The 26061-nt window shown below is 44.7% G+C and overlaps 1 protein-coding gene across 3 annotated transcripts in view; it reads left to right on the top strand.

The window, feature by feature from the left end:
* Positions 1-26061, top strand: part of CILK1 (ciliogenesis associated kinase 1) — a 65532-nt gene that overhangs the window by 8931 nt on the left and 30540 nt on the right. For all 3 annotated transcript variants that reach the window (XM_084754819.1, XM_084754817.1, XM_084754818.1), the window contains exons 2-5: positions 13677-13949; positions 16891-16945; positions 22398-22519; positions 23671-23750. In XM_084754819.1, coding sequence (XP_084610945.1) covers positions 13849-13949; positions 16891-16945; positions 22398-22519; positions 23671-23750 — 358 coding nt within the window. In that variant the 5' untranslated portion in view covers positions 13677-13848. The remainder of the gene's footprint in view (positions 1-13676; positions 13950-16890; positions 16946-22397; positions 22520-23670; positions 23751-26061) is intronic.

The following is a 26061-nucleotide window of genomic DNA, read 5'->3' as shown; positions in this document are numbered from 1 at the left end:
GGGCTGGACCCTCTCACATCCACAACCAAGATAATCCCCCACAGACCAATCTAGGTGATCCTTCAATTAAGACTTCCTTCTTAGGCTGTGTCAAGTTGACAGTGGCTGATAATTAAGACAGTGACTTTTCTGTATAAGATGATGTATAAGCTGAGAGGTAGTATCTCTCTCAACTGTTCATTCTTTGACTCTGTGTTAGCATTCTTTGAAGGCCATAGTATTTTTTTACAATAAAATTTAATTCATTCATTCATTCTGGTAGTTGCGTTGTGTAGCCCTGGAACTTGCTATGTAGCCAGACTAGCCTCAGACTCACAGAGACCTGCTGCCTCTGCCTCCTGAGTGCTGGTATTTCAGGTGTAGACACCATACCTGGCCTGGGCGTGGCATCCAGAAAAGGGCCTGTGACGAGAGTGTCAGACTCTGGACTTCAGTGTTTAGAGATGGCCTGGTTGACTAAGGCGTGTGGAGAGGCGTGTGCCAGATAAGTTAGACACGTTGTTCTGCGGTCACAATGTAAGCTCGCCCTGACTTATGTTACTGTTTACCTTTGGACTACAGCTCTATCTTCCTTATCAAAACACACATGTCCTGGCCAGATGGAATGGCTCACGCCTATCATATCCGTGCTCAAGAAGCCGAGGCATGCAGGTTGTTGTGCTCGAGATCATTTGAGAGCCTGGACTGTAGAGTAAGGACCCTGTCTCTAACAAAACCCCTGACGGCTTATTTTGCAAAAAAGCTTTGGCAAAGCAAATAATTTCTAGGGAAAATTGCATTAAAAATCCTGGGGAACTATTGTGGGAAGAAGAAAATCAAGCTGCCTTTACTTGAAGGCCAGGAAACTGCCTCAGTGTTGTGGCACTCTTTCTGCTCAGCCGGAGCTGCAGACCAGTGAGAGGACCTTCGCCTTATTCAGGGAAATTCGGCCCACGCCAAACCGTTACAGTCCTAATTTCTTCCTGAAGCTACCCACGTGTCCTTCATGCTTTGAGTGGTAAACTCTTCAGGGGCAGTGTAACTCTGTGCAGGCCAAGTCCACGTTCTGGGTTTATCTGTGACATCAGGAAAATATTCACAAGCCTTTTTAGCAAAGTTTGTGGGTATGCTTGCAGCACCTTCAGTAAACGAAAGGCTGCTTATGTTCGCTCACGCATCTAAAAAGTGTGCCGCTCTGAAGACAGCAAGGATTCCATGCTTGTTAGTGGGGTCTCTGACCTCTCTGCCACGCTATACTGATGGATGATCTTCAAGCTTATATATAGAAAGAAGAATTTCTGGTTTCCTTGTATTAATCTCAGAGATGCAAAGAGAAAGACCACTGGCCCAAATCATCATGGCCAAATTAATTAAAGCAAGCCTTTTAATTCATATACATGGGTTGCCTTACCCCGAGGCAGGGTTCAAGAGGTCAACATTGGACATGGACAAACTAAGAGTTTTTAAAGCTCGGGGGTGGGGGATTTTCAAATTGGGGGATTTGGCAGACAAATAGGTGGGTGTCACAGAAATAGAGCATAACACGGTGGTCATATCAACAGGTGGTCATAACAGCCTCTTACAGAGAACCCAGGTTCGATTCCCAGCACCCACGTGGTGGTTCATGATTATCCGTAAATAAAGTTCTAGAGGATTTAATGTTCTCCTCTGACCTTCACAGTCACACACATGGTACACACACATATATGCATATAGAACAGTAGCTATACAATAAAGTAAATTAATCTAAAACTTAAAATAATAAAAATGTAATTTTCCAGAACTAAGATAAGAGTTATATTTACTTACTTGACAGCATCACCTCTAACCCAAACAACAGAACTGGGGTGCTTTGAAACAACAAAACTGGGGTGCTTTGAATTGTGGACACCAACAATTGGACTTTTATGACTTTCACACCTGATTCTGTAATAAACTGTGATTGAAGTGCAGACATAATTTTTAAAAATAGTCTATAAAATCACCTCTAACTGGGCCTGTGAGGGGCAGTCTATGTTTAAAGTATATGCAAATATCATATATGCTGCTTCATAAACTTGATGTAGTTCACAAAAAAATGATAGTTCCTTTGTCCTCTTACGTTTCCTTTCTTTAAAAGTAACTATTTCAGATGAAACTGAAGGAAAAGAAGATTAAGATCTTTCAAGATAAATGTGTTTTTCAAAATTACTGCAAACATTTTAGAAGGGCCCATATTTTTGCACCTGAGTTCTACCATGATTGACCAATTTCCCCAAAAAGGAAGCTGTCACGTACAGTCAGAATGACACTTGACAGATCTATAAAGTGGTCATCATCGCACTTTTTTGATGACTATTCTGTGCCCTACTGTTGGCTGGGTTCTACTAAGAACGCAGCTGTGGGTAGGTTAAAGCCTCTGCCCTCCTGGAAGTGGAGACTGGGGACAACTCTACTATTGTAAATGTGGCCTTGAAAGATGACTTACACAGAGAGTGTTTCCATTTACATAGGAAATTCCTGCTTGGGGTTAGGGAACTGTGACCTGGGGGGGACTAGGTCCTGCCCTCTGCCTGTTTTTGTGAGTAAAGCTGTAATGGGCTGTTGCCATGCCCTTTGTTTATGTGATGCCTGTGACTGCTTCCCTCCTACAGTGGCAGAGGTGAGCAGTTGTTATGGAGATGTGTAACCTTTGGAGTCTCGAGTAGTCACTGTTCCTTCAAAGAAGAAGCTTACTGATCCCTGCTCCATTTTTATTTTCCTATTAAGCCACTATCTTATCCTTAATGCATTTTAGTGAAGCATTGTAAAGCGAGTTATAACCACTCCTAAGTTCAACATGTTGTAATTTGGCAAGATTCAGAGTCACCATGGCAACATACCACTAGATGTGTCTGTGGATGTGTTTCCAGAAAAACTTAGCAGGGAAGACCCACCCTGCATGTGGATGGTACCGGGCCAAGGCTGGGGTTCCAGGGTGGGTTAGAAAAGAAAAGAGAAAAAGTGCTGAGCATTGGCACTCAACTCTCCCTGCTTCCCACTGGGTTGCAGTGTGACCAGCGGCTGCCTTCCGCCATGACTTCCTACCATGATGGCTGCCCCTTAAAACTGACTCTAAAGGAAATTTTGCTTCATGAAGTTGATTTTATGAGGTATTGTCTCAGTGATGAAAAATTTTACTAATATGAGTGTTAAGGTTGGTCGTAGAAGGCCCCGAAGGTAATTGATTTCCTCCTCTCTCATGAAGTCAGTGCAGTGGCTGAAGTTAATGGGCTCCTTTGTCAAGGCACAGACAAAGCAAGTTCTACATAAAGAAGGTTCCTTTGGTCGCATAGCTGCTATTCCTAACTCAGGAAAACATAGTTGTCCAAAAGACAAAATGCTTTTAAGATTTGTTTGCTAAAGTGTGTGCAGGGAGAAAGAATTAAGTCCTGGGGAGAGATAAAATATAAAAGATGTGTTCTGTTTTTAGGCGGCTTATACAGAGATTTGCAGTATTAAGTTATTCTCATAAACTTGTTAAACACTTGAACTAGGATACAGAAAGTAATTAGAAACCTGTTGAGGTAGTACCGTGAGAGGGGTCATTAGGAGCTTGCGCCTAAGCAGACCTACTGTATGGCAGATGAATACAACAGGACCTCAGCAGAAAACCACTGAGGCCAAGGGTCAGGAGCTCTTCCTGAGAGTCTGGGAAATCTGAGTGGCTTTGCTGGATCACAGCTGGAAACCCCCAGTTTCCACATAAGTTTATAGTTGTAGATAATTGTGACATCGATTCCTTCACCAGTCTAAAGAATGGACTACAGTTGTTCTGTCCCCAGCCTGTCGTCTACACTGTGAATGAGCAAGGTGCCTGACGGAGTGCCTGGGCATGAACGGGTGTCCTGAGAAGCTGAGGGCAGGGAACTGGGGCAGTGCACAGGAAGATTTTCACCAGTGTCACTTTGCTAGGAAAATGGTAACATTCATTTCAAACATTTGTCAGAACTCTTTGAAAGAAAGCCTTTTTTTTTTTTTCTGTTTAGATAGGGCAGTGCCCAAGCACAAAAGGCTCCTGGAACAGCATGGAGGGGCCTCCCTGTGACTGGAGGCCTAAGAGGCATGCAGCTCCTGTGGCTCCGTGCTGTGGTGTGCGTTCTTCTACTTCAAAACTCCAAACTGCCTCCGGAGAGCTCAAATGTTCCCCTTGATCTTTGTTTAGTCCATGAAGAAAGAGACGCACCGAGAACTTTCTGTACCCAAGGAAGTACAGGAAATAAATAGTGAGGTCTAAACTTCAAATTTGGGCCAGCCTTCGAGAACCTGCTGTGTGCAAAAAGGGACTGTGCCCTGTGGAGCCACAAAGAACAGAGAGGTGTGGGCTGCGGCCCTACCTGTCCACTGTCCACTGAGCCACTCACCACAGGGCAGGGGTGGCCCAGGTGAGGACACAGGTGAGCACAATGTTATCAAGGATCCTTAATTGTGTCTGTCCTTGCGACAGGTCAGGCACTCTAAAATGGATGTGTGAGCTGACCTAGGAAAGAGGAGGCAGTTCTTAGCTTGTCAGATACCTTGTAACAGATGCAGATGTAATTAACACACTACACATCTGTATCGTGCAACCCAAATGTGGACACACTAACGTGGATAATCTCACAACTATAAAAAAAAAAAAAAAAAAGATAATAGTTGGCCCTTTCGACAAATCGTAGGAATTTAACAGTTTGAAGCTTCCCTCTGCTATTAGACCAGTGGTCCTAGTGAATCATGGGTAAATGTGATGGGGAGGAGCAGGAAAGCTTGAATTGAAACGTGAGTTCCGTACAGTTAAAGAAACTAAGTGGGTTTTATGGTTACTTTGGTTGTTTTGAAACGGGGACTCATGTATTTCAGGCTAGTTTCAAAGTCATGTGGCCAAGGATGACCTTGAAAGTCAGATTCTCAGATCCTGCTGCCACCCCCGTGGGCGTGTCAAGGCTACAGGCACACACTGTCTTGCTCAGCTTATGCAGTCCTGGGGGGTTGAGCCAAGTTGACGCTTGGAAAGCTCTCCACCAGTGGAGCTGCAGACAGGTCCAAGGTCCAAGGAAACTGCACATAAAATTACTCTGTGGTGAAGAGAGAAAAACCTCTGTTTTGGCCAGCTAGTTCTCCGGGCATCTGAGTGATACCAGAGTAAATTCTGGGTATTTCTTTATGTTGTGTTTATATCATGTGTACTTTCAAAATGGAAGCACATGGTGGAAGCAAACACAAAGTAGACAATGACCTCTTCTACGTGGCTGTGACCCGCTTGTGTGCTGATGGCTGGGTTCCCAGCTCGTGGGTACAGTCATCGAGAGCTCCTTAGATCCTGAGGGGGCTCACCTAACCAGCGGATTCTGATTTGACAGCAGCATTGGATGGTGATGGAAACCTTCGCGGGTCAGGAGGTCAGTCCTAGTTGGAGGAAGTGGATCACTGAGGACATGTCCTCTAGGACCGGATTTTGTCCCCGGCCTCATTGTGTCTCTTTCTACCTTTTCCCAGCCATGAGTTCAGGAGCTTTGCTGTAACAGTCATGTTCACCATCTGGTTCAAAGGATACATGGCCGAGGATAGCTCTGAATATAATCCCAACATGAATCATAAACTTAAAACATTGAGGTTTTCTTTTTGTTTTGATTGTAACTTGGTTTTGTGTTTCTTGAGTGTGAGTTTTGGAGACGACATTGTTTCACAGTGTTAAAGACTAGGCATGCCTGATAGCATATCCTTTTGTCTCATGCTCTGCTTTTCCACAGTCCAAAACCAACAAAGCTAGCCAGCTATGGGTTGACATGTCTGAAACTATGAACTGAAATATATCATTTCTCCTTTTAAGTTGTTTGTGCCAAGTTTTTTTTTTTTTCACGGCGATGAAAAACTGACCCAATAATGATGCTGATAATGAAAGTCTGTTTATCACCTTCCTGTCAGCGTAGCCTTCACCTGTTATGTCTGGAGTGCCTTTAGCTGTTCTTGATAGAATAGTGAGTCCAGTAGCAAGGACATTTAATTAGGTCATCCAGCAAGAAGTCAAAGGCAGATATACCCAGGGGGTGTACAGCAGCCCTGCTAATGGTAAACAGGACTGAAGCTCTGTCTGTCAGCTCGTCCTTAAGAGATGAGGTTTTTGTCTTTGCAATTGATGTCTCCATGTGCTGAGTGGTACAGCTTAAAAAAACATGCTCAAGGCAGAAACTCAGGCTGCTTCTCTGCCACCTGTCTTACTCTCCCTTCAGCCCTCTGCACTCACCCACTCACGTCCCTCTTGATACCGTATGCTGGGGGCTGTAAACAGTTGTTTTGTTGGTTTGGTTTGGGTTTGGGTTTTGTTTTTGTTTTTTTCTGAGACAGGGTTTCTCTGTGTAGCCTTGGCTGTCCTGAACTCACTTTGTAGACCAGGCTGGCCTCAAATGCATAGCAATCCGTCTGCCCTCTGCCTCCCGAGTGCTGGGATTAAAAGCATGCGCCACCACCACCCAGCCTATAAACGGTTTTTGGCAGAAAGCACTCTTTCTCTTTGCTGGGCTTGAATTTATGCCCAGGACTAGTGCAGGTGGCTTCTAGGCCTGAATTTGCTAATGTGGAATAAAATCAAGGGTCCTACAAGATAAGGAAGACGAGTAATTGTGCTGTGGGCTGGTGATGGCATCTTCCAAAGTGACCTTTCTTTTCCTTTGCATCGTCCACCACTCAACTGAGCATCCATTCTCTGCTTTTAGCTTAGGAGAAGAGTCCATCATATGGACATTACAGACATATTTAACCTCTTCTTGCTTGAATGTGCTTAGAATTGGTTTTTGGTTGACTTCCTGCCTGGTGCTAATTTGACTAACACCACTTTATTTTATTTTATTTTTTTCAGTGTAGAAAGTAATTAAGTGCGGAGAAGGGAACAGCTACCTGCGGTGAGCAGTTCTGTTCTCAGGGTCCATACGTAATGCAACTAATCTTTTCTCTAATGCTGCTTTGCACACTTGAGGAAATCTTAGGGCTCCCCAGCCTCCTCTGCCTGCAGCATTCTGTGCTCTCATTGAGGGCCCTCACTGTGTTCCTTACTGTGTCTCTTCAAAGTCTGGCATCTAGAAGGGAACAGCGCTCAGCTTGGGTTGAATCCAGCATTGCCATGTTGCACAGTCCAGTGGACACCATTCCCACTGTGTCTTATGTGAATGCGCTGCCACGACATCTCAAAGTTTGTCCACTCGGTCTGAGGGTTACATTTCTAAATAAGGCTCCACTAAAGTACTGTCTTGAGGAAAGTGGGACTTGTAGAGCTATTTGCAATTGCCTAGTGAGCATGTTCAATGGTTATTTTGTTTTAGAGGTGCTTTCGCTGGGTTTTGTTAGTTAGTTAGTTAGTTAGTTAGTTAGTTAGTTAGTTAGTTAGGCTGTCTGGTGGTTTGTTAGATTGTTAATTTTGTTTATTTGTTTGCAGTTCTATAAGGATCAATCCCAGGCCTTGTGCAGGTAGGCACAGTTGTAACCCTGAGCTTCACGTTAGGTGAGAGGTGTTCTGTAGAGTTCAGATTCATCACCCCAGACAGTAGACTTGTAAAGACATCTCTTTCCATTGTCCAAATAACATAATCACATATTCCACATCCCAAACTCTGTCTACTCCTGTTTCTGATCACGCCAGGTCAACTGCCTTTGTTTAGGCCTCCGTCATATGTCACTCAACCGTGGCAGTGGCCCCTACTAGTTTCTCCGCCTTTGCTTTTTCTGCTCTAACAACTATTCAGTCTCCAGGGGGCCCTTCCTCTTCTGTTCCTCTGCAGGACTCTAGAGGTTTCCCTCCGCAGGGTAAAGACTAAAACGCCTATATGATATACAAATGGGCCGCACTCTGAGGTGCTGTTTCTCTCCACTGCCCTTGCCTTCCATGCTCCCTTGCGCTCCCTAAAGAGCTTTCGAAATGAGCTTTCCCACTCAGCCTGCCTCTTAGGAGTGGGCGTGTATCGGGGTGATAAAGGTTCTCCAGGTAAGTCTGAAGTTCAGCCGGCAGGAACTGATCCCAGACTCTCTTTTCCTTCTAAGCACATCCATTATTCCTGCCGAGCTTGTGTGTGTGTGTGTGTGTGTGTGTGTGTGTGTGTGTGTGTGTGTGTGTATCTACATGTAGTTCCTTTCTCCCCTTTTCTGTGTAATATAGTCTTGTTTATCCTTCAGTATCCTAGTGCTGCCCCATCTCTGAAGCTGGTCCTTTCTCTTCTCACATCCCAAGAGATGGCTGTTGCCTCTACTAGGCTTTCCTAGCACTTGCTACATTTTCCTTATATGTTTCAACTGTGGATTATTTCAAGTGAAAATACTTTCCTTACATGTAATGTAAACCCAAAATCTTGTGTAATGTTTAGCTTCTCAGCAAAATTTGGCTAGAATTGCATATGGTCTATTGGATATCCGCGCATGGAGAAGCAGCAGTCCAGTCTGTCACACAATCATTGTGTAATTACTTGACACAATAGCATACAAAGCTGCTACCAGGACAAAGTGACAGTCAGATCTTGCCAAAATAATTGATTTTGTTTTTTGATAATAATGACAAATTGTAACAAGGAAGAATTGTTAGGGTAATTGTGTGTTGAATGATTCAGTGTATCTTAATTTCAGTAAAGTACTTCATTCATAAGTAGTTTTCTTAATAATCCAGGAAAACATTGTTACAATTATCCAATTTAAGTGGAGAAGGAAATATAGTGGTGCATTAGCTGTAAAGCAAAGGCTTTTGTTAATAATTGCTAGTATAAGGCCACTGCAAAAAGGCAAACAGTGCACCCACACACCACTGTAATATAACCATTATTAAGCTTTAGTCAACACAATTCATCACGGAGGTGGAAGAGCGTGAGAGGATTCAGAGGTGAGTGCCAGAGATAATTAAGGAATGGAAAATGGGTCCTCTGAGGCCGCAGAAAGCCGAACCACACTTGATATTAACTTCACGTGCATACTCACATTCGTGACATGGTTTCTTCCAAGCACTAAACATGTAGCGATTGGCTTAAATAGCAACATGCAAGGCTGGTTAGACAGGAAGAAAAATATGTAATGAACTAGGGGAAAAAATGCAGCCTGGTCATAGCAGACCCCTGGTTTTAGTTTTGTTTGTTTGTTTGTTTGTTTTTAATGGGTCTTTTTTTTTTTTTTTTTTTTTTTGGTTTTTCGAGACAGGGTCTCTGTGTGTTAGCCTTGGCTGTGTCCTGGACTCACTTTGTAGACCAGGCTGGCCTCGAACTCACAGCGATCCGCCTGCCTCTGCCTCCCGAGTGCTGGGATTAAAGGCGTGCGTCACCATGCCCAGCTTGTTTCTTGTTTGTTTGGTGGGCTGGTTGGTTGGTTTCTGGGAGATGGCAGGTAGCGTGGCTTGGGATTCTTAATACATAACAGAAGAATGGATGTCATAGGAAGGACACACACTACAAAATCGATGAGGGTGAGTGTGCTGAAGGAGGGCTCGGATGCAGCACGGTGGCGGTTTCTTGGGCAGATGCTCCATATGGCAGGTTGAAGCAGTCCTTGATGTAAGTGGTCCACGACACGCTGGTCATACATGGAAGAGCCCTGTTGAGCGAGGGAGTTCACATCAAGCAAGTCTGCATGTATAAGTGCACTTAAAAGAAATGAAGGGAAACTGTTCACTGTGACCTATGTGCCTTTTTAAAAGATCCTCCCCCCTACCTACTATTTTCAGGAGAAGCCTTTAAATGTTCAAACTGTAGTCATGTCAGATTTCCAGAGGCTGCAGGAGCAGTGCTCGGAAGCTTCTGAGCCTGGCCTCTCCACTTGCTCAGACTATCCCAGCGAGCTGTGGATGCTTAGTTGCCTTCAGCAATGGCCGCTTCTTTCTAACAGCTCTGGGGATTAAGAAGCCTAAGGTTCTAATGGATCTGGATTTCAGCAGGTGAGGTCCCTCTTCCTCATCTGTAGGTTGTTGCAGGTAGCCCTCATGTGTCAGGGGTGGGGCAAAGGAGTACGGGACACTAACCCTGTCACATCAGGACTCCACCCCTAGGATCTCAATTTTAACTGTCACCTCTTTCGAGGTTTAGTTTCCAAATACAGTCACCTTGGGAGTTAGAACTTCTACTTAGGAATGGGGGACACAGGTCAAAGTGTGTCGTGCCCCTCACCCTGACTGTCTCTATTAACATTGTGTCCTGTTTGCCCCAGACCTGCACACACGCATGCTCACACACAGAATACTGATGGTTACACTGTTCCGGCTTTAGGATGCTGCCCGAAGTGATATGCATTCGAAAGGATGTGTACTTTGAATTCTCAGTTTTGATCTGCTCCCAGCCTTGCGTTAAGTGGTACCATGCTCTCTCGATGCTGAGTAGTGACAGCAAGCCACAGCCCTCGTCCACCACTCCAACAGGAAGTGAACAGCTGATCTCTACAGGGGGTGTTGCTGAAATTATATTGTGCTTTGTGTTTATATCCCATCATGGCCACAAAAAGTGCTCACCTGTATGTGTAGAAGATATTTCAGACTTGACAAAGTAGCCCAGCTGCATTTTGAGCATGGGCAAGGTGGGCAGTGCTAAGTGACGGATGGCATTTGGTAGGTTAGAAATAGCAAATGCATTTTCAGCTCACAGTATTTTCAACATACAGTGGCTTTATCAGAACATAACCCCATATGCAGCTGTTATCACATCATCATTGTGTATTGTGTACAAAATCATTTATGTATTTTCCAACAATAAATAACACAGGTACTATTAATGAACTACAGCATAGGCATCAACTTCAGTAAATTTAAGATATAATATTTATTGAATTTACTTCCATTTATCATATATATGCATATATATGTATATATACATAAATATGTATATATGTATATATATTTATCATATGTGTGTACATATATATATATGTTTTTTATATAGCATTTTCTTCTTTTTCAGGAGAAAAATCCAGTTAGAGCCTATACTTAGGAACATGGGATCTGGCAGCTGAGGAGACACAGCTCAGAGCAGCAAAGGTTTTGCTTGCAAGCCTGAAGACTTGAGTTTGAATCCTAGCACCCATATAGATAGCCTGGATGTACAGCTGCCATCCCAGGGCTAGGGAAGGCAGAGGCGCAGAGAGAAAGGGATCCTGGAGGCTCAGTGTTCAGCCAGTCTGAGCTCCAAGCACTGTCTCAAAGAAATGCGGAAGAGAGTGATAAAGCCAAAGCCGACCGCTGGTCTTCATGTGTGCATGCACAGGCACCTATGCCCGCATGCACACACCACACACACACACACACACACACACACACACACACACACACGAGGTCCTCCAGAACAAAACTCTGCAATTATGTTTTTAGGTTGCCCATTTTCCCTCCTCAGTCCCAGATTTAGACCCGAATGCTTTCAATGCCGCTCCATGTGGCGAGCATTCTTTTTTGCCATGCAGCACACCTAGCATTACTTCATGACTCGGTTTCTTTGAAAACTTCGTATTGCCTCCTGAGCCCAATTGGAGTTGACCCAGCTGGAAGCCAAATAACCCTGCTCCTTATTCCTGCCAAGCACCCTGTGCCCGCTGGAAATGCCACCACCCTCATGCTTTACTGTGGCTGAACCCTTTGAAAGAAGGGCCTGTATTTACAAATTTTTATTAATATTTATGTGCTTTATGAATATTTATCCATCAGCAATGGAATACATCACTGTGAAGAAGAGCACAAAGAAGCTGTAGAAAATGTGATGCTGAGGGGCAAGAAGAAACAAAATGCCCCTCGGGGGGGAATGAGCTGAGCGTGACTGGGCTGAGGTTAATGGGGGGGGGGGCAGGGGGGGAATGGGCTGAGTGCGAGAGTGGGCTGAGGTTGACAGGGGTTGGGGGGGTGGAGGAATGAGCCGAGCGCGAGTGGGCTGAGGTTGACCCCAACACCATCTTTCAGTAGGGAAGGATCTGAAGTCAAGCACAACTTTTACAAGAACATAGTCTAGGTCTGTTTTTTTACTGTTGTTTCTTACTTTGGAGATTTTCTTAGACACCTGAAATTTACAAGTAATAGTCAAGGACTAGAAACTGCACCTGGCAGCTCCATCCCAGGTAACCATAGAGCCGTGGTCAGGACCTGAGAACAGCGTTACTGAACTGGACTGGAACTGCGCCGCCGTCCTTCTCTGTGGGTCCCGGCTTGGATCCAGGCTGAATCCTTAGCTCCTTAGTCGCCACCAACCTGACAGTGTCTCTGTCTGCTCTTGGCTTTCACGCCCCTGACACTTTTGAGCAGTACCGGTTCCTAGGATATACTGAATGCCTCGGTTGGGGTCTGTGTGCTGTTTCTTGTGACGAGGCTCACTGTGGGCAGCTCTGCACTTTGAGGCACACTGGTGGTGGTGTGCCTTTCTCATCGCAGTGCATCTAGAGTATAGAGGTTGCATCTTGTGAGAATGTTGAACTTTCCAACTGCACAAGGATATTTGGGGATTTTTGTCTTGTTTTAAGACAGGCTCTCATTGTGTATCCCAGGATGGCCTAGAACTCCATGTGTACACCAGGCTGCCCTCCAACTTAGAGATCCACCTGGTCTCACTGTGAAGTACACCAGTATTCGCAGCTAAGGAGGCATTTGGGCTTTGGTTTGGTTTGCAGAGGTTGTTTGTTTGTTTTCTGGATTTCTTACTGTATAGCTTTTCTTCCCTACAAGTTAACCAATATATTTTGGGACTATACGAATATCCTGTTTCAGCCACCCATTACTTTTTTCATGTATCAGTGAGTCTTACTGTGATACTGACCTAATAGTACATTTCTTCTTTCCCTTTTTCATTCTCCACTTATTGATTGGAATTCTTTGAGGAGAAGCTTCATAGTCAGGAGTCCTATGCAGAAAGTCACATCCTTTAGTCATTTTCTACCATTTGAATCTTCAGATTACTAGTTTGGCAGCCTTAGTATGTCTTAATTGCTTTATTAAGCATTTATGTTATGACTGTTTGCCTGAGAACATCATAGTCACCTGGGTTACAAAGTGTCTTTATTATAGGCAGATTGGATGACCCTCAATTATATAAATTTAAAAAAAAAATCAATGGCACTATTTTTTTAAAGCCCTACAACACTAGGTATTACTGAAGTTGCTACATATCCTATATATAGGCCTTGAATGATTTGTTCTTTGTTTAGCTTCTGATCTTCTAAAAGAAAAATAGAGCTGTTGATGCTGTGCTACAAACAGTTCATGAGGCTCATGTCAATTTTCTTTCTGCAGTGTGATATTGGCTTCCTCTGGCTTTTGTGTGTTTACATTGCTGGTTGTAGCTGATGTGCAGAGAACATACTTATTAGTGTGTGTGCTCTTAGCTAAGCACCGTAGTGATACAGTTTTATGTGAGAAGCACTGAATTGGAGCTAATTCATTTCATCGCTTTCCAAGCACGCAGCCTCTAGCTTTATAAAGACACTTATTTGTATTAGAAAGCGAATATGTAGGCCAGGAGTTGACAGCGTATTCTGTGACTCCAGAGCGTAAACACTCGGGGCCATACAGTGTCAGAAATACTCAGTTCTGCTATTGTGGGTCGAGATAATCAGCAGATGTAAATATGCTTTGTTCCAATAAAACTTTATTGGAATGAATAAATAAATGGCAGTCTAGTGGTTACATGTCAGTGGCCATTGTTTCAGACTACAAAAACGCACAAATTCGAAATGTTCATGAGCGTTTGTCCTAATCTTCCAATGCTTTTCCACAGACAGAAGACTGATCTTTGAAAATATGTATTTGGGGGATAACCACAGGCTATTGAATACCTTGTGCTGGTGCTGCCATCGAAAAATCTGGTTACAGTCTGGGGAGGCCTGCTCCGGCTGCAGGACTGAGCCGCCTCGGCCCTGAGATGAGTGTCCCAACCGAGCAGGCGCACCATGAATAGATACACAGTGATCAAGCAGCTTGGGGATGGGACCTACGGCTCTGTCCTGCTGGGAAGAAGCATCGAGTCTGGAGAACTGATTGCCATCAAAAAGTGAGTTTTACTTCACTCTTGCTAACTCACGTTCTGCCTGTCAAGATGGTTCAACTCTGTCCCATCCGTTCCCTGTCTAAATTAGGGCAGTGGATGGGAAGGCACAAAGAAGAGCAAAGGTGATGGTTCTAAAGTTACAAAGAAACCATCTGACTTCTGATGAGGTAGGGTTCTATAAGAAAGCAGGCTGAGCAAGCCATGAGGAGCAATCCAGTAAGCAGCACCCCTCCATGGCCTCTGCATCAGCTCCTGTCTCTAGGTTCCCGCCCTGTTTGAGTTCCTGTCCTGACTTCTTTCAGTGAGTGACTATGGATGTGGAAACAAATCAAATGAACCTCTTCCTCCTCAACTTGCTTTTGGCTATGGTGTGTGTGTGCGCGTGCGCGTGCGTGCGTGCGTGCGTGCGTGCGTGCGTGCGTGCGTGTGTTTTCACAACAAGAGAAGCCCTAACTGACAAGCCCCTTGTCCTATCTGACTTCAGTGCCCACAGCAGAGCTGAGACCCAGTGTCTGGTCCTCGTATCAGCTCAGGCACATATCTTTTATTAGACCTTTCCCCTTTCCCCTGGTTTCGCTGCTCTTTGCCCTCGCTTCCTGAAATCACCTTCTAAATGACCTTCCTGCACACGAGCTTGAGCGAGTACAGTGTGACATAGCTCTCTTTCAGTGTCATCCTCTTAGCAACAAGCATCAATTCCAAGACCTACAAGTTGCTGCACCTTCGGCTTGTTTCTCCAGCTTTATCTCTTATCACGGCCTTCTTGCCTCGTTGTTGCAGTCTCTCGCCTTTCGGTGTCTAGAACTTATCCAGTGCCTTTTTTTTTTTAAAAGATTTGTTATTTATACAATATTCTGCCCTCATGCCAGAAGAGGACACTAGATCTCGTTATAGATGGTTGTGAGCCACCATGTGGTTGCTGGGAATTGAACTCAGGACCTTTAGGAAGAACAAACAGTGCTCTTAACCTCTGAGCCATCTCTCCAGCCCCCTCCAATACCTTTCTATACAGATCTTCTCGTGATAGGCCCTACCACAGGTGCCTACCTACACTGGACCAATTCTTCACTTCCACGGAGGTGGGGCTGAGGTAGCAGGCCGCAGAGGAGCAGACCGGCAGCTGAGCCTATGTCTGGAGCCACAAACAGAAAACAGAGTGCTCTCACTCCAGATGGGGCGAGACTTGTGAAACCTCAAAGCCTACCCCCAGAGACTACTTCACAGGGCCACACTTCCTAAGCCTTCCTAACCGGCCACCTACTTGGCACCAAGTATTCCAAAGCCCTAGACCACTGGGCCTTGATCTCTCCTTCAACTACCACAAGCAGTGAGATACCATATCTGGCATCTGCATTTAAATTAAAGCCCAGTTCCTGTTACGTACTAGACATTTTGTTATTGTTTGTTTGTTTGTTGAGACAAGGTTTCTCTGTTGGCTGTCCTGGACTCACTCTGTAGCCCAGGCTGGCCTCAAACTCAGAGATCCACCTGCCTCCACCTCCCCAAGTGCTGAGATTACAGGCGTGCACCACCATGCCTGGTGCCACATATTTCTTTAAAAATATTTTTTAATCAATTCTTTGAAAATGTCACACATATGTACAATGTATATAGGTCAGATCCACCCCCAACTCTCCCAGGAGCCTTCCCAACATATGTCCCTCCCACCTTTATCATCTCCCTTCCTTTTCCTTTTTCTAATCCCCTGAGTCTAACTAGTGCTGCCTACCTCATCCTATGGCACCATGTCTGTGGCCACCGTACATCACCAAAGATTTCCAACAACAGCAAAAGTTCTATTGGCAGCACTGGCCTAGATAGAATATACCTGAAGGAGTTTCCTTCAGCCCAAGGTAGTTCGTTAGCAGTAGGGCCAGATAGCAGTCCTGGCTCTTCGCACTAGAGGAGGCGGCCTGTTCAGGATTTCTGTTGCTGTGGTAATCACCATGACCAAATGCAACTGAGTGAGGAAAGCATCTGTTTTTTCTTACAACCCTCAGGTCACACTCCATCACTGAAGCAGAGGCCGTAGAGGAGTGCTGCTTACTGGCTTGCTCCTTATGGCTTGCTAGCTCAGATACTTTTTTATACAGTCCAGGACCAGCGGCTCAGGGGTGGCACTGCCTACAGTGAGCTGGGCCCACTAGCCTCAGTCACTAATCTGGACAGTGGCCCACAGACTTTGCTGCAGCCAGTCTGTGGGAGCTTTTTCTCTTCCTTCCAAGATACGTCTAGATCTGCGTCAGGTTGACAGAACCAAGCAGCACACCAGGTTCCCACTGACGCTGGGAAGCTTAGTGACTTAGACTTGCCAGGCCATAAAATAAGGACCAAGAAAGGACATTGGGTTCCCTGGAGCTGGAGTTGCAGGCAACTTGAGCTGCTTAAAGTGGGTGCTGGGACTAAATGAGGGTTCTCTACAAAAACATGCAGTACTCAGCCATCTCTCCGATGCTGAATAAAAACAGTTTTAAGAAATGATGTTCAAGCCAGGCTATGGTGGCGCACACCTTTAATCCTAGCACTCAGGAGGCAGAGGTGGGTGATCTCTGAGTTCGAGGCCAGCCCGGTCTACATACAGAGTGAGGTCCAGGACAGCCAGGGCTACACAGAGAAACCCTGTCTCAAAAAAACAAAAGCAAAACCAAAACAAAACAAAAAGATGTTCAGGGCTGGAGAGATGGCTCAGTGGTTAAGAGCACTGTCTGCTCTTCCTGAAGGCCTGAGTTCAGTTCCCAGCAACCACGTGGTGGCTCACAACCACCTATACTAGGATCTGATGCCTCTTCTGCCATGCAGGTGTACATGCAGATAGAGTACTCATACATAAAATAAATAAGTAAATCCTTAAAATATTAAAAAAAAAAAAAAAAAGAAAAGGAAAGGAAAGGAAATCAGCCTATCACTTGGAATAAGCTTGCCATTTCTTGTTCTTCTCTTCCAGAATGAAAAGAAAGTTTTACTCCTGGGAAGAATGCATGAACCTTCGAGAGGTGAAGGTATGTAGTAATCTATCAGGGTATGATTCTCTTTGCTGATTACAGTAGCTGAATGGATGGCGAGGCCTAGGCATTCCATTCGGATGTTTCCACTCATGCTGGGAAAGCAGAGGATCTTACAGTTGGGATCTGGAAGTGGAAGAGTTATGATGTTAAGGAATGTTGTTACCAGACGCTTTTGTCATTAGTAGATTTCTTCAACCGGCATGTTTCAGTAAGTATTGATTCGATGGAGACTGTATCCAGAGGTGTCATTGCTGATTACAGATGCCAAGGAAGGCTACCTGTAGTGTGGTTTTCCTAAGCACCATGGCTGCACTGCTTGCGGTTTCTTGCGCTAATAACTATACTCTGTTGTATGTGATGGGATTCTTTGACCCATATAGAGCCTTACAGGATTTCATGGAGTATGTCTTCACTGTTGTTTCCTGTTTTCTTTTTCTTCCTTTTTCTTTTCTTTTTTTCTTTTCTTTTTTTTTTTTTTTTTTTTTTTTTTTTTTTTTTTTGCCGGGGTGGGGGAGGTGGGGGGGTGGTGTTTGGTTTGGGTTGGTTGGTTAGTTGGTTTTTGGTTTTTCAGATAAGGTCTGCCGATATAGCCCAGGTTGGCCTTGAACTAGAAATCCTCTTTAGCTTTGCAGCTTCTCAGGTGCTGTGTTTGACAGGTTCTACTATGCCCAGTAAAAAGAAGCATGTATGGGCTGGAAAGATGCCTCAGAGATTAAAAGTGCTGGCTGCTCTTCCAGAGGTCTTGAGTTAAATTCCCGCAGCCACATGGTGACTCACAACCATCTATAGTGAGATTTGGTGCCCTCTTCTGGTGTGCAGGTGTGCATGCAGATGCAACATTTATACATAATAAATAAATCTTTTTTTTTTTTTTTTTGAGAGAGAGAGAGAGAGAAGCACTTGGTTTTCCCTGTTCCAGGACTGGCGAACAAACCCAGGATCTCATGCCTGCTGGCCAGTGCTCTAGAGCAGAGCCTCATGCCTGCTGGCCAGTACTCTAGAGCAGAGCCTCATGCCTGCTGGCCAGTGCTCTAGAGCAGAGCCTCATGCCTGCTGGCCAGTGCTCTAGAGCAGAGCCTCATGCCTGCTGGCCAGTGCTCTAGAGCAGAGCCTCATGCCTGCTGGCCAGTACTCTAGAGCAGAGCCTCATGCCTGCTGGCCAGTACTCTAGAGCAGAGCCTCATGCCTGCTGGCCAGTGCTCTAGAGCAGAGCCTCATGCCTGCTAGCCAGTGCTCTAGAGCAGAGCCTCATGCCTGCTGGCCAGTGCTCTAGAGCAGAGCCTCATGCCTGCTGGCCAGTGCTCTAGAGCAGAGCCTCATGCCTGCTGGCCAGTGCTCTAGAGCAGAGCCTCATGCCTGCTGGCCAGTGCTCTAGAGCAGAGCTGCACCCCTAGGCCCTTGCCTTTGCTTTTGTTCCCTTTTCTTTCTCCTTCTCTTCTCTCCATCCTGTTCCCGTCATCCTCTTATGTCTCCCTAGGTAGACTGACCACTTGGGTCTTTTGTATGTAATTCTTTTCCTGTGCACTGGAGTGCTGTGTGTCCACTGCTCATCCTCTCATTCTGCCCTGTTTGAGAAGCCCAGTAGGATATGAAGTCAGCATTTAACCATGGAATAGGGCTCCACGTCTAGAGCAGGGACCTGCATGTTTTGTCCCTGAAGGGCGGTAACTCTTTAGACTTCATGAGCCAGAAGATATTGTTTGTGTGTATATATAAAGTGAGTGACATATTCTATCAGGTGTGGGGGAGCAGCACTTGGAAGCTAAGACAGGTGGATCTCTGAGTTCAAAGCTAACCTTGTCTATTTATTGAGCTGTAGGCCAGCCAAGCCTACATAGTGAAACTCTGTGTGTGTGTGTGTGTGTGTGTGTGAGAGAGAGAGAGAGAGGGGGGGGGGGAGGAAGAGGAAGAGGAGGAGCAGCAGCAGCAACAAGAGCCAAGCATGGAGGTGCACACTTTTAATCTCAGTACTTGGAAGGCAGAGGCAAGTGGATCTCTATGAGTTTGAGGAAAGCCTGGCCTACATATTTATTCCAGGACAGCCAGGATTAGATAAAGGGACCCTGTCTCAAGAAATTATGCAATATAAAAATAATAATTGGAAATAATTTTATTATAAGTCTCCCAGTGAGAAAAATGGCATTGATTTGCTGGGAGGCCATAACAAGCTTAATTGAGGTTCTGTGTGTTCAGGGCTGGAGACGGATCAGATGTTAAGAACGCTGCTCTTTTACTGGACCCAGTTTTGGGGTATCCAGTACCTTCTTCTGGCCTCCTCAGGCACTTGCAAGCATGTGCTGGACAATCAGGCCAACACGCATACACATAAAATAAAGTGAAAAAAAAATTAAGAGTAGTATTCTGCCATGAAAGTGATTCTGAATACTTAGCTGTAAAATCTGCTCCTAACTCATAGGCTCTCCAAGAGTGAGGAGTGGACTATATTTCACAATGACTCTAGTAGTATGTTAGCCTCTTGCTCAGAGAATAAAAGCTTCCCCTGCCTTCCCTCCCCCCCCTCCTGCCCCTTTTTTGATGCAAAAATCTCATGTAATTAGGTTGGCCTCAAATCCACTATGTAGTCAGGGCTGGCCTTGAACTCCTGATCCTTCAGCTCCGAAGTAGGTCTGGCTTCATTTCTTTCTCCTTTTATTCTATCCAGAACCCTAAACCTGGTGCTGCCCACACTCAGGGTGGGCCTTTCTTTTCTGGAAACTCTCTGAGAGGCTTGCCCAGCGGTGAGTTTCCTAAGTGATCCTCAGTCCGGTCAAGTTGACAGCGAGGATTGACTATCACATGTTTCTTGTCTCTACCTTTAACCTCTAACATGTTTTCTTCATTTGTTCCCCACCCCCACCCACATTGGTTGGGTTTGAGACAGGGTCTGGCTGTGTAACACTGGCCTCGGTCTTAAAGAAATTCACGTGCCTCTGCCAACCAAGGGCTATGATTAAAGGTGTGCAAGGCATGCCACCAACAAGTTACATGCATTTTAAATTCATATTTTATGCTCCCAGTTAGGCTGTTGGCCTCTGAGAAGCAGACACCAGGTTTATCCTTAGGGTATGGTATATTGTAGTTAGTTATTTGTTTGTTTCTTTGTTTTCCCAAGACAGGCTTGCGTAACAGCCCTGACTGTCCTGGAACTCTTTTTGTAGACCAGGCTGCCCTTGAACTCACAGAGATCCACGTGCCTCTGCCTCCTGAGTGCTGGGCTTAAAGGTGTGTGCCACCACACCCAGTTAACATTGTATTTTTAATAGTGTTGACCAGCCTCTGAGAGGGTTAGAATTGATACCGTTGATTCATCCATGGAGTCCATCCCTGCAGGAACTGTTGGTTCATTGTGAGGCGCTACTGATAGCTATCTGCTCTTAGATAAATAGTTTGTCTCTATTCCTCTGGAATCTTTTCTATAACCACATAAGATGCTTCTTTCTAGAAATATATCTTGGTAGAGTGAACAGTGTGAAGTTCTCAGGGCAAAATTAAGTCTTTGCATATTAAACGGACACAAAATTTATCATGTTCACTAACCTCACTGAAACAGAAACTTCAAACCACTTGTAGACACTGGCCTGTAATTCATGCTTCGGACAGACCACAGCCTCAGAGCTGAACTCCCACCCTCCTAATACAGTTACGGCTAGGAAAGCTCTAAAACCCACTTCCTGGTTTCTGAGTGGATTAGCTGTAAAGCTGCCCATCAAGGGATGCTTGAGACCACGTGCTTTAAGCAAACAGGCAGAAAAGATAGCTGCAGTCAGGCGCTGCCAGTGAACAACAGCCTGTGTTGTTACTTATGACAAAGCAGGAATCCAACCCAAAGCAAAAGAAACAGTCAACCTGACTAGGTCATCTGAGAAGATTCTAGCCAAGACAGCTGCGGATCCATGCCAGCAAAATGACGTGACAAGAATTTGTCCTTTGGGATGAAGGTTCCAGAAAAGTCTTACTTGGTCCTTCTCCACTGGCTGTGTTACCTCTGCGTTCTAAGCTGCATTGTTGCACGCTCTGATCATCTGGGTCCTTCTGGATTTTGGATATTCACTTAAACATTTCTTTCGGCATACATTTTGTTTTACTTATTTGTGTATGTATGTATGTATGTATGTATGTATGTATGTATGTATGTATGTATTTTGAGACAGGGTCTCTCTGTGTTAGCCCTGGCTGTCCTGGACTCGCTTTGTAGATCAGGCTGGCCGCAAACTCACAGCGATCCGCCTGCCTCTGCCTCCTGAATGCTGGGATTAAAGGCGTGCGCCACCATGCCTGGCTGTTTTTCTTTTTTTTTAAAGGATGTTATTTTTTGTGTGTTTGTTGGTGTTGTTGTTGTTTGGGGTTTTTTTGTTTGTTTGTTTGTTTGTTTGTTTTTAGGTTTTTGAGACAAGGTGTCTTTGTGTAGTAGCCTTGACTGTCCTGGAACTCTCTCTGTAGATCAGGCTAGCTTTAAACTCAGAGATCCACCTGCCTCTGCCTCCCAAAAACTGAGACTTAAAGGTAGGTATTGCCACCACTGCCCAGCAAAAAGAGTGTTCCTTTTAATGAAATCCAAAGATATAGAAGTTTCTACAGTTTATCATTATTGACCTCATTGCTTTATGGGGGGCGGGAGGGGGGTGATAGGTTCAAATTCTGATCATCCAGGTAGGACTCCCAATAATTGGGTGTCCCTGCATGCTGCACTTGAATACGATGGCTGCTCACTAGTAGCTCACCACTGGCAGATGGTGCATGTGGAAAGTCATGTATGTAAGGCACCACGCGAACTTAGAAAACTGTGTCTGTATCTTCTGAACCAAGTTCGTCTTCCTCAGTTACTGCCTGACTTTCTTGCCTTTGTTGCGCTTGGACCTTTCCCTCAGTATTTCACCAGTAACGTGTCTTCATTCCTCCCTGGTAATTAGAACTCATGTTGTAAGGAGGGGCATCTTGTCTCAGGCACACAAATCTGATGCGAGTCTGGAGAATCAGGCTGTCAGCCTCGGTCCTGTTGAGCGCGTCTGCCTGGCGACCTCTGCCTTAGCCCGACCCCACTCTTCACAGCGAGAAGATTTAAAACCATGGCTTTCTTTATTGCCTCCACTCTGGCCACTTGCACAACCTGAATGCCATGGTTTGGTGGAAGTGAACCTAAAACAGCCTGGGTCTATTGCCACAAAAATAGTCCTGACCTCTTGCTCAGGGTGCAGCCAGGAATGCCAGCTGGTGGCCAAATGCTTGCCTTGTAATCACTTGATCAAAGTCATCTTTCTAGATAAAGTTGCATTGATTTCAGAGAAATACTGTTGATTAAATTACCAATAAAATGTAACTCATGGCATGTCCTCAGCTCTGAGATTAGATATTCCTTTCTTGCGTGTGCTTAGGATTGCTTTCCATTTGAGACAGATTGGGTTTTCTAATTTTGTTTTGCTTTGTTTTCTTTCTCACCATGTTCCAGTCTTTAAAGAAGCTCAACCACGCCAACATAGTAAAATTAAAAGAGGTTATCAGGGAAAACGACCATCTCTATTTTATCTTTGAGTACATGAAGGAAAACCTTTACCAGCTCATTAAGGAAAGGTATGGTTTGCTTATGACCTTATTTTTTAGCAAAGTGTCTTTGAGATTTATTTTTGTTATTTTAAGTTCTGCACGTAGGGAGTGTATGTGTGTGTGTGGGGTGCCCACAAAGGGCAGTGGTGCTGTCACCCTAATCTCTACCACTGGAGTTACGGCGAGCCACCCCAACGTGGGTCTGGGGACTGAACTCTATGAGAGCGGTAATGTATTCTTAACCTCCGAGCCATCTCTCCAGCCTGAAAGACATAACATTCTTAGGAGTTAATATTGCAAAGTAGATGTGCCTTTTGTTTTGTTTGTTTCCGTTTTCTAGTTCTTTCTGCAGCCCTTTAACAGGTGCGCCTCTTGACTTTAATGTTGAAATCTGCCAGCTAGATGAAGGGCCCAACCGCATTCCTGTGCCTGCAGCCCTAGGATGACTCCCAAGAGGCAGCTTGTCTGTTTTGTTTCTCTCTCTCTCTCTCTCTCTCTCTCTCTCTCTCTCTCTCTCTCTCTCTCTCTCTCCCTTCCTTTCCTCTTCCCTCCTCCTCCTCCTCCTCTTTTTTTTTTTTTTTTTTTTTTTTAAGGTCACGTTCCCAGGCTGGCTCCAAACTTGCTGTATAGTTGAGAACAGCCTGAAACTCAAGATCTTTCTCCATCAGTTGTTCTCAACCTGTGGGTCATGACCCCTTTCACGGGGTCACATTTAATATCCTGCACGTCAGATATTTACATTATTACTTATAACAGCAAACATTTCAGTTATGAAGAAGCCATGAGATAGTTTTGTGGTTGAGGGTCACCACAGCGTGAGGAACTGTATTAAAGGGTTGTAGCTTAGGAAGGCTGAGAACCACTGCTCTACGTGAGCCTGCTGAGCCCTGAGATTACAGATATGGCCACCCTGCTTGGCTTATTTTAGATACAGTGTTAAGGCTTCTCATTTATTGTTATTATAAAAAGTTTACTCTTTTCTTTGTAATAGCACTGAATATACATGGTGTTTATTACTTATTTCCACAAGTGATTATTTTTCTCTGGTATTTATTATCAAAGAATCTGGTAAATTTTTCTTAATTTCATACTACATAATCAGAATAACACAAACACAGGAGATTCCCTTTAACACAGAAACCCAAGTTTTTAACTTTGTTTTCTTCTGGTCCATACAGAAATAAATTGTTTCCAGAGTCTGCTATAAGGAACATAATGTATCAGATACTGCAAGGACTGGCTTTCATTCACAAGCACGGTAGGTGGTTCTCAGGGTTGGGCTTCTGAGTAGCAGTGAAATGTCACCAGGTACGTGACAGGAAGTATTAATGTGCTCCAAGACGCCTTCCAGAGGAGGCTGTACAGCTGACAGGCTGACAGTGGCTTTCAGAATATGTTCTCTCAGGACTCCAGTTTCTGAATTTGTGTGTGTGTGTGTGTGTGTGTGTGTGTGTGTGTGTGTGTGTGTGTGTGTGTGTTATTTTCTCTGGTTTTAACAACCATTTACTGAGGTATTAACAAGAAAGGGCAGATCAGAATTCTGGGGAATCCATGTGTTGTGTCTAACCCTCACTAGCATCCCTGCACTGTGCACCTCATTTTTCTACACCATTATATTTCAGTTTGTTTCAAAGGAGGTTAAAGTGGCTTAAAACTTTATACAACCAGAAAAACAAAATAAATCAAAATTAAGCAAAGTGATGAAGAGGCAAAGACAGACAAGATAGGGATACAACCAGGAATAAGAGTCACTCCTCCTCTCCTTCCTTTTCCTCTGTCTGTCTGCCTGTCTCTCTCTCTCTCTCTCTCTCTCTCTCTCTCTCTCTCTCTCTCTCTCTCTTTCTCTCTCTCTCTCTGTTTTGAGACAGAAGAAGTATTTATTTTGGCTCACAGTTTAAGAGGGGAGATGACTAGGTGTGATGGCATAATCCTTCCTTCAATCTCAGCACTCAGGAGGGAGAAGCAAGCAGATCTCTATGAGTTTGAGGCCAGCCTGATCTACATAGCAAATTCAAGGCCAGCCAAGGCTATGTAGTAAGACCCTATCTAAAACCAAAAGAAAAAAAGGATATAGTCGTATATAGTGGGAATGGTAAGTTTGGTCACATTATGCCAGATTGCTTTGCTTTGCCTCTTTTTCTTTTTTTCTTTTTCTTTTTCTTTCTTTCTTTTTTTTTTTTTTTCTTTTTTCTTTTTTCTTTTTTGGGCTTTGGTTTTGGTTTTTTCAAGATGGGGTTTCTCTGGGTAGCCTTGGATGTTTTGGACTCACTTTGTAGACCAGGCTGGCCTTGAACTCACAGAGATCTACCTGCCTCTGCCTCCTGAGTGCTGGGATAAAGGTGCATGCCACCACACCCAGCTCAAATTCTTTCCTTTAATTATTATTTTTAAATGTTTTTATATAATATATTTGATCAAATTCTTTCCTCTTCCTTAAGTCCTCCTAGACTTTTCTTAGTGCCCTACCAACCCAACTCAGTGGTTTTTCTCTCCCTCAAAAGACCAGTTAGAACATGTGTAGCTTCCTTGACGTAAAAATAGACTGGTTAGCCAGGCAGGGTGGTGCATAACTTTAATCCCAGCACTTAGGAGGCAGAGGCAGGTGGATCTCTGTGAGTTCTCAAAACTATCCTTAAAACCATGACCAGGAAGACACCGTCTCCTGGCCCTTTGGAGGGGACACTGTGTCACATGAGTTTATAGTAAACACAGTAGCAGGCTGCATAGGCCAGTCTCGTGTGATATCTTTTACTGTAGGCAGATCTATCACCTGATCAGAGAAAGCAGTGCTGTTCTGCCCCCATGTGACTCACTTAGGGATGGTGTGGGTAGCCCACAGAGAGATTTAGAGTGTCCAAAGGGAAACATAGCTATATGCCCTTCAGGAAATTCTCTTTATTTTCCTCTTAACGGAGGCTGTGAAAAGTTAAACAGCAATGATCTCCAGCAGGTCTCTGGAACATGGCTGGTCCTAACCGCTGAGGACCAGATAAGGTTGAACTAATAACTTTCCCATGAGTACGTAGCCAACACACGGACATCTGTGGGTGAAGTCCTCTGAGAAGGTCATTCGAGGTCATTTCAGCATGTAGGCAGTGGCCGATCTTGTACAGGCAGAAGCCATGCACTCTCGTCTATGGACTTGTCACTGTAAACACTGCACAAACAAACTCATTGCTCAGTAAAGAGGCTGGCCTGAAGCCTTTGGGCATTTACCGGATTTGGTGTAAATGGTCAGCGCGTAGAAAAATCTTGTGTGGCACAAGGTGACTCATCGTATCTGTGGTCAATACCAGCATGCAATTTACCTCTGAATAACTCTTCACAGTTACAGAGTAGATGAAGCACACAGATATAGGCACAGGCACAGGCACAGGCGTGCACACACACACACACACACACACACACACACACACACATCCTTAGCTAACAGTCTAGCACCCCTCAACAGCCCCTTGGAACTCTACCCTGCCTTTATTTTTCAAGCCTTAGACATTGAGAATGCATGTGCAAACGGTGCCAAGGTAGGTTCAGCTATGGAGAAAGCCAGGCCTGCACTCTCATAACCT

Source organism: Acomys minous (genome assembly GCF_964271855.1).
Source record: "Acomys minous genome assembly, chromosome: 13".
NCBI lineage: Eukaryota > Metazoa > Chordata > Mammalia > Rodentia > Muridae > Acomys > Acomys minous.
This window is presented reverse-complemented; position numbering and strand designations above follow the sequence as displayed.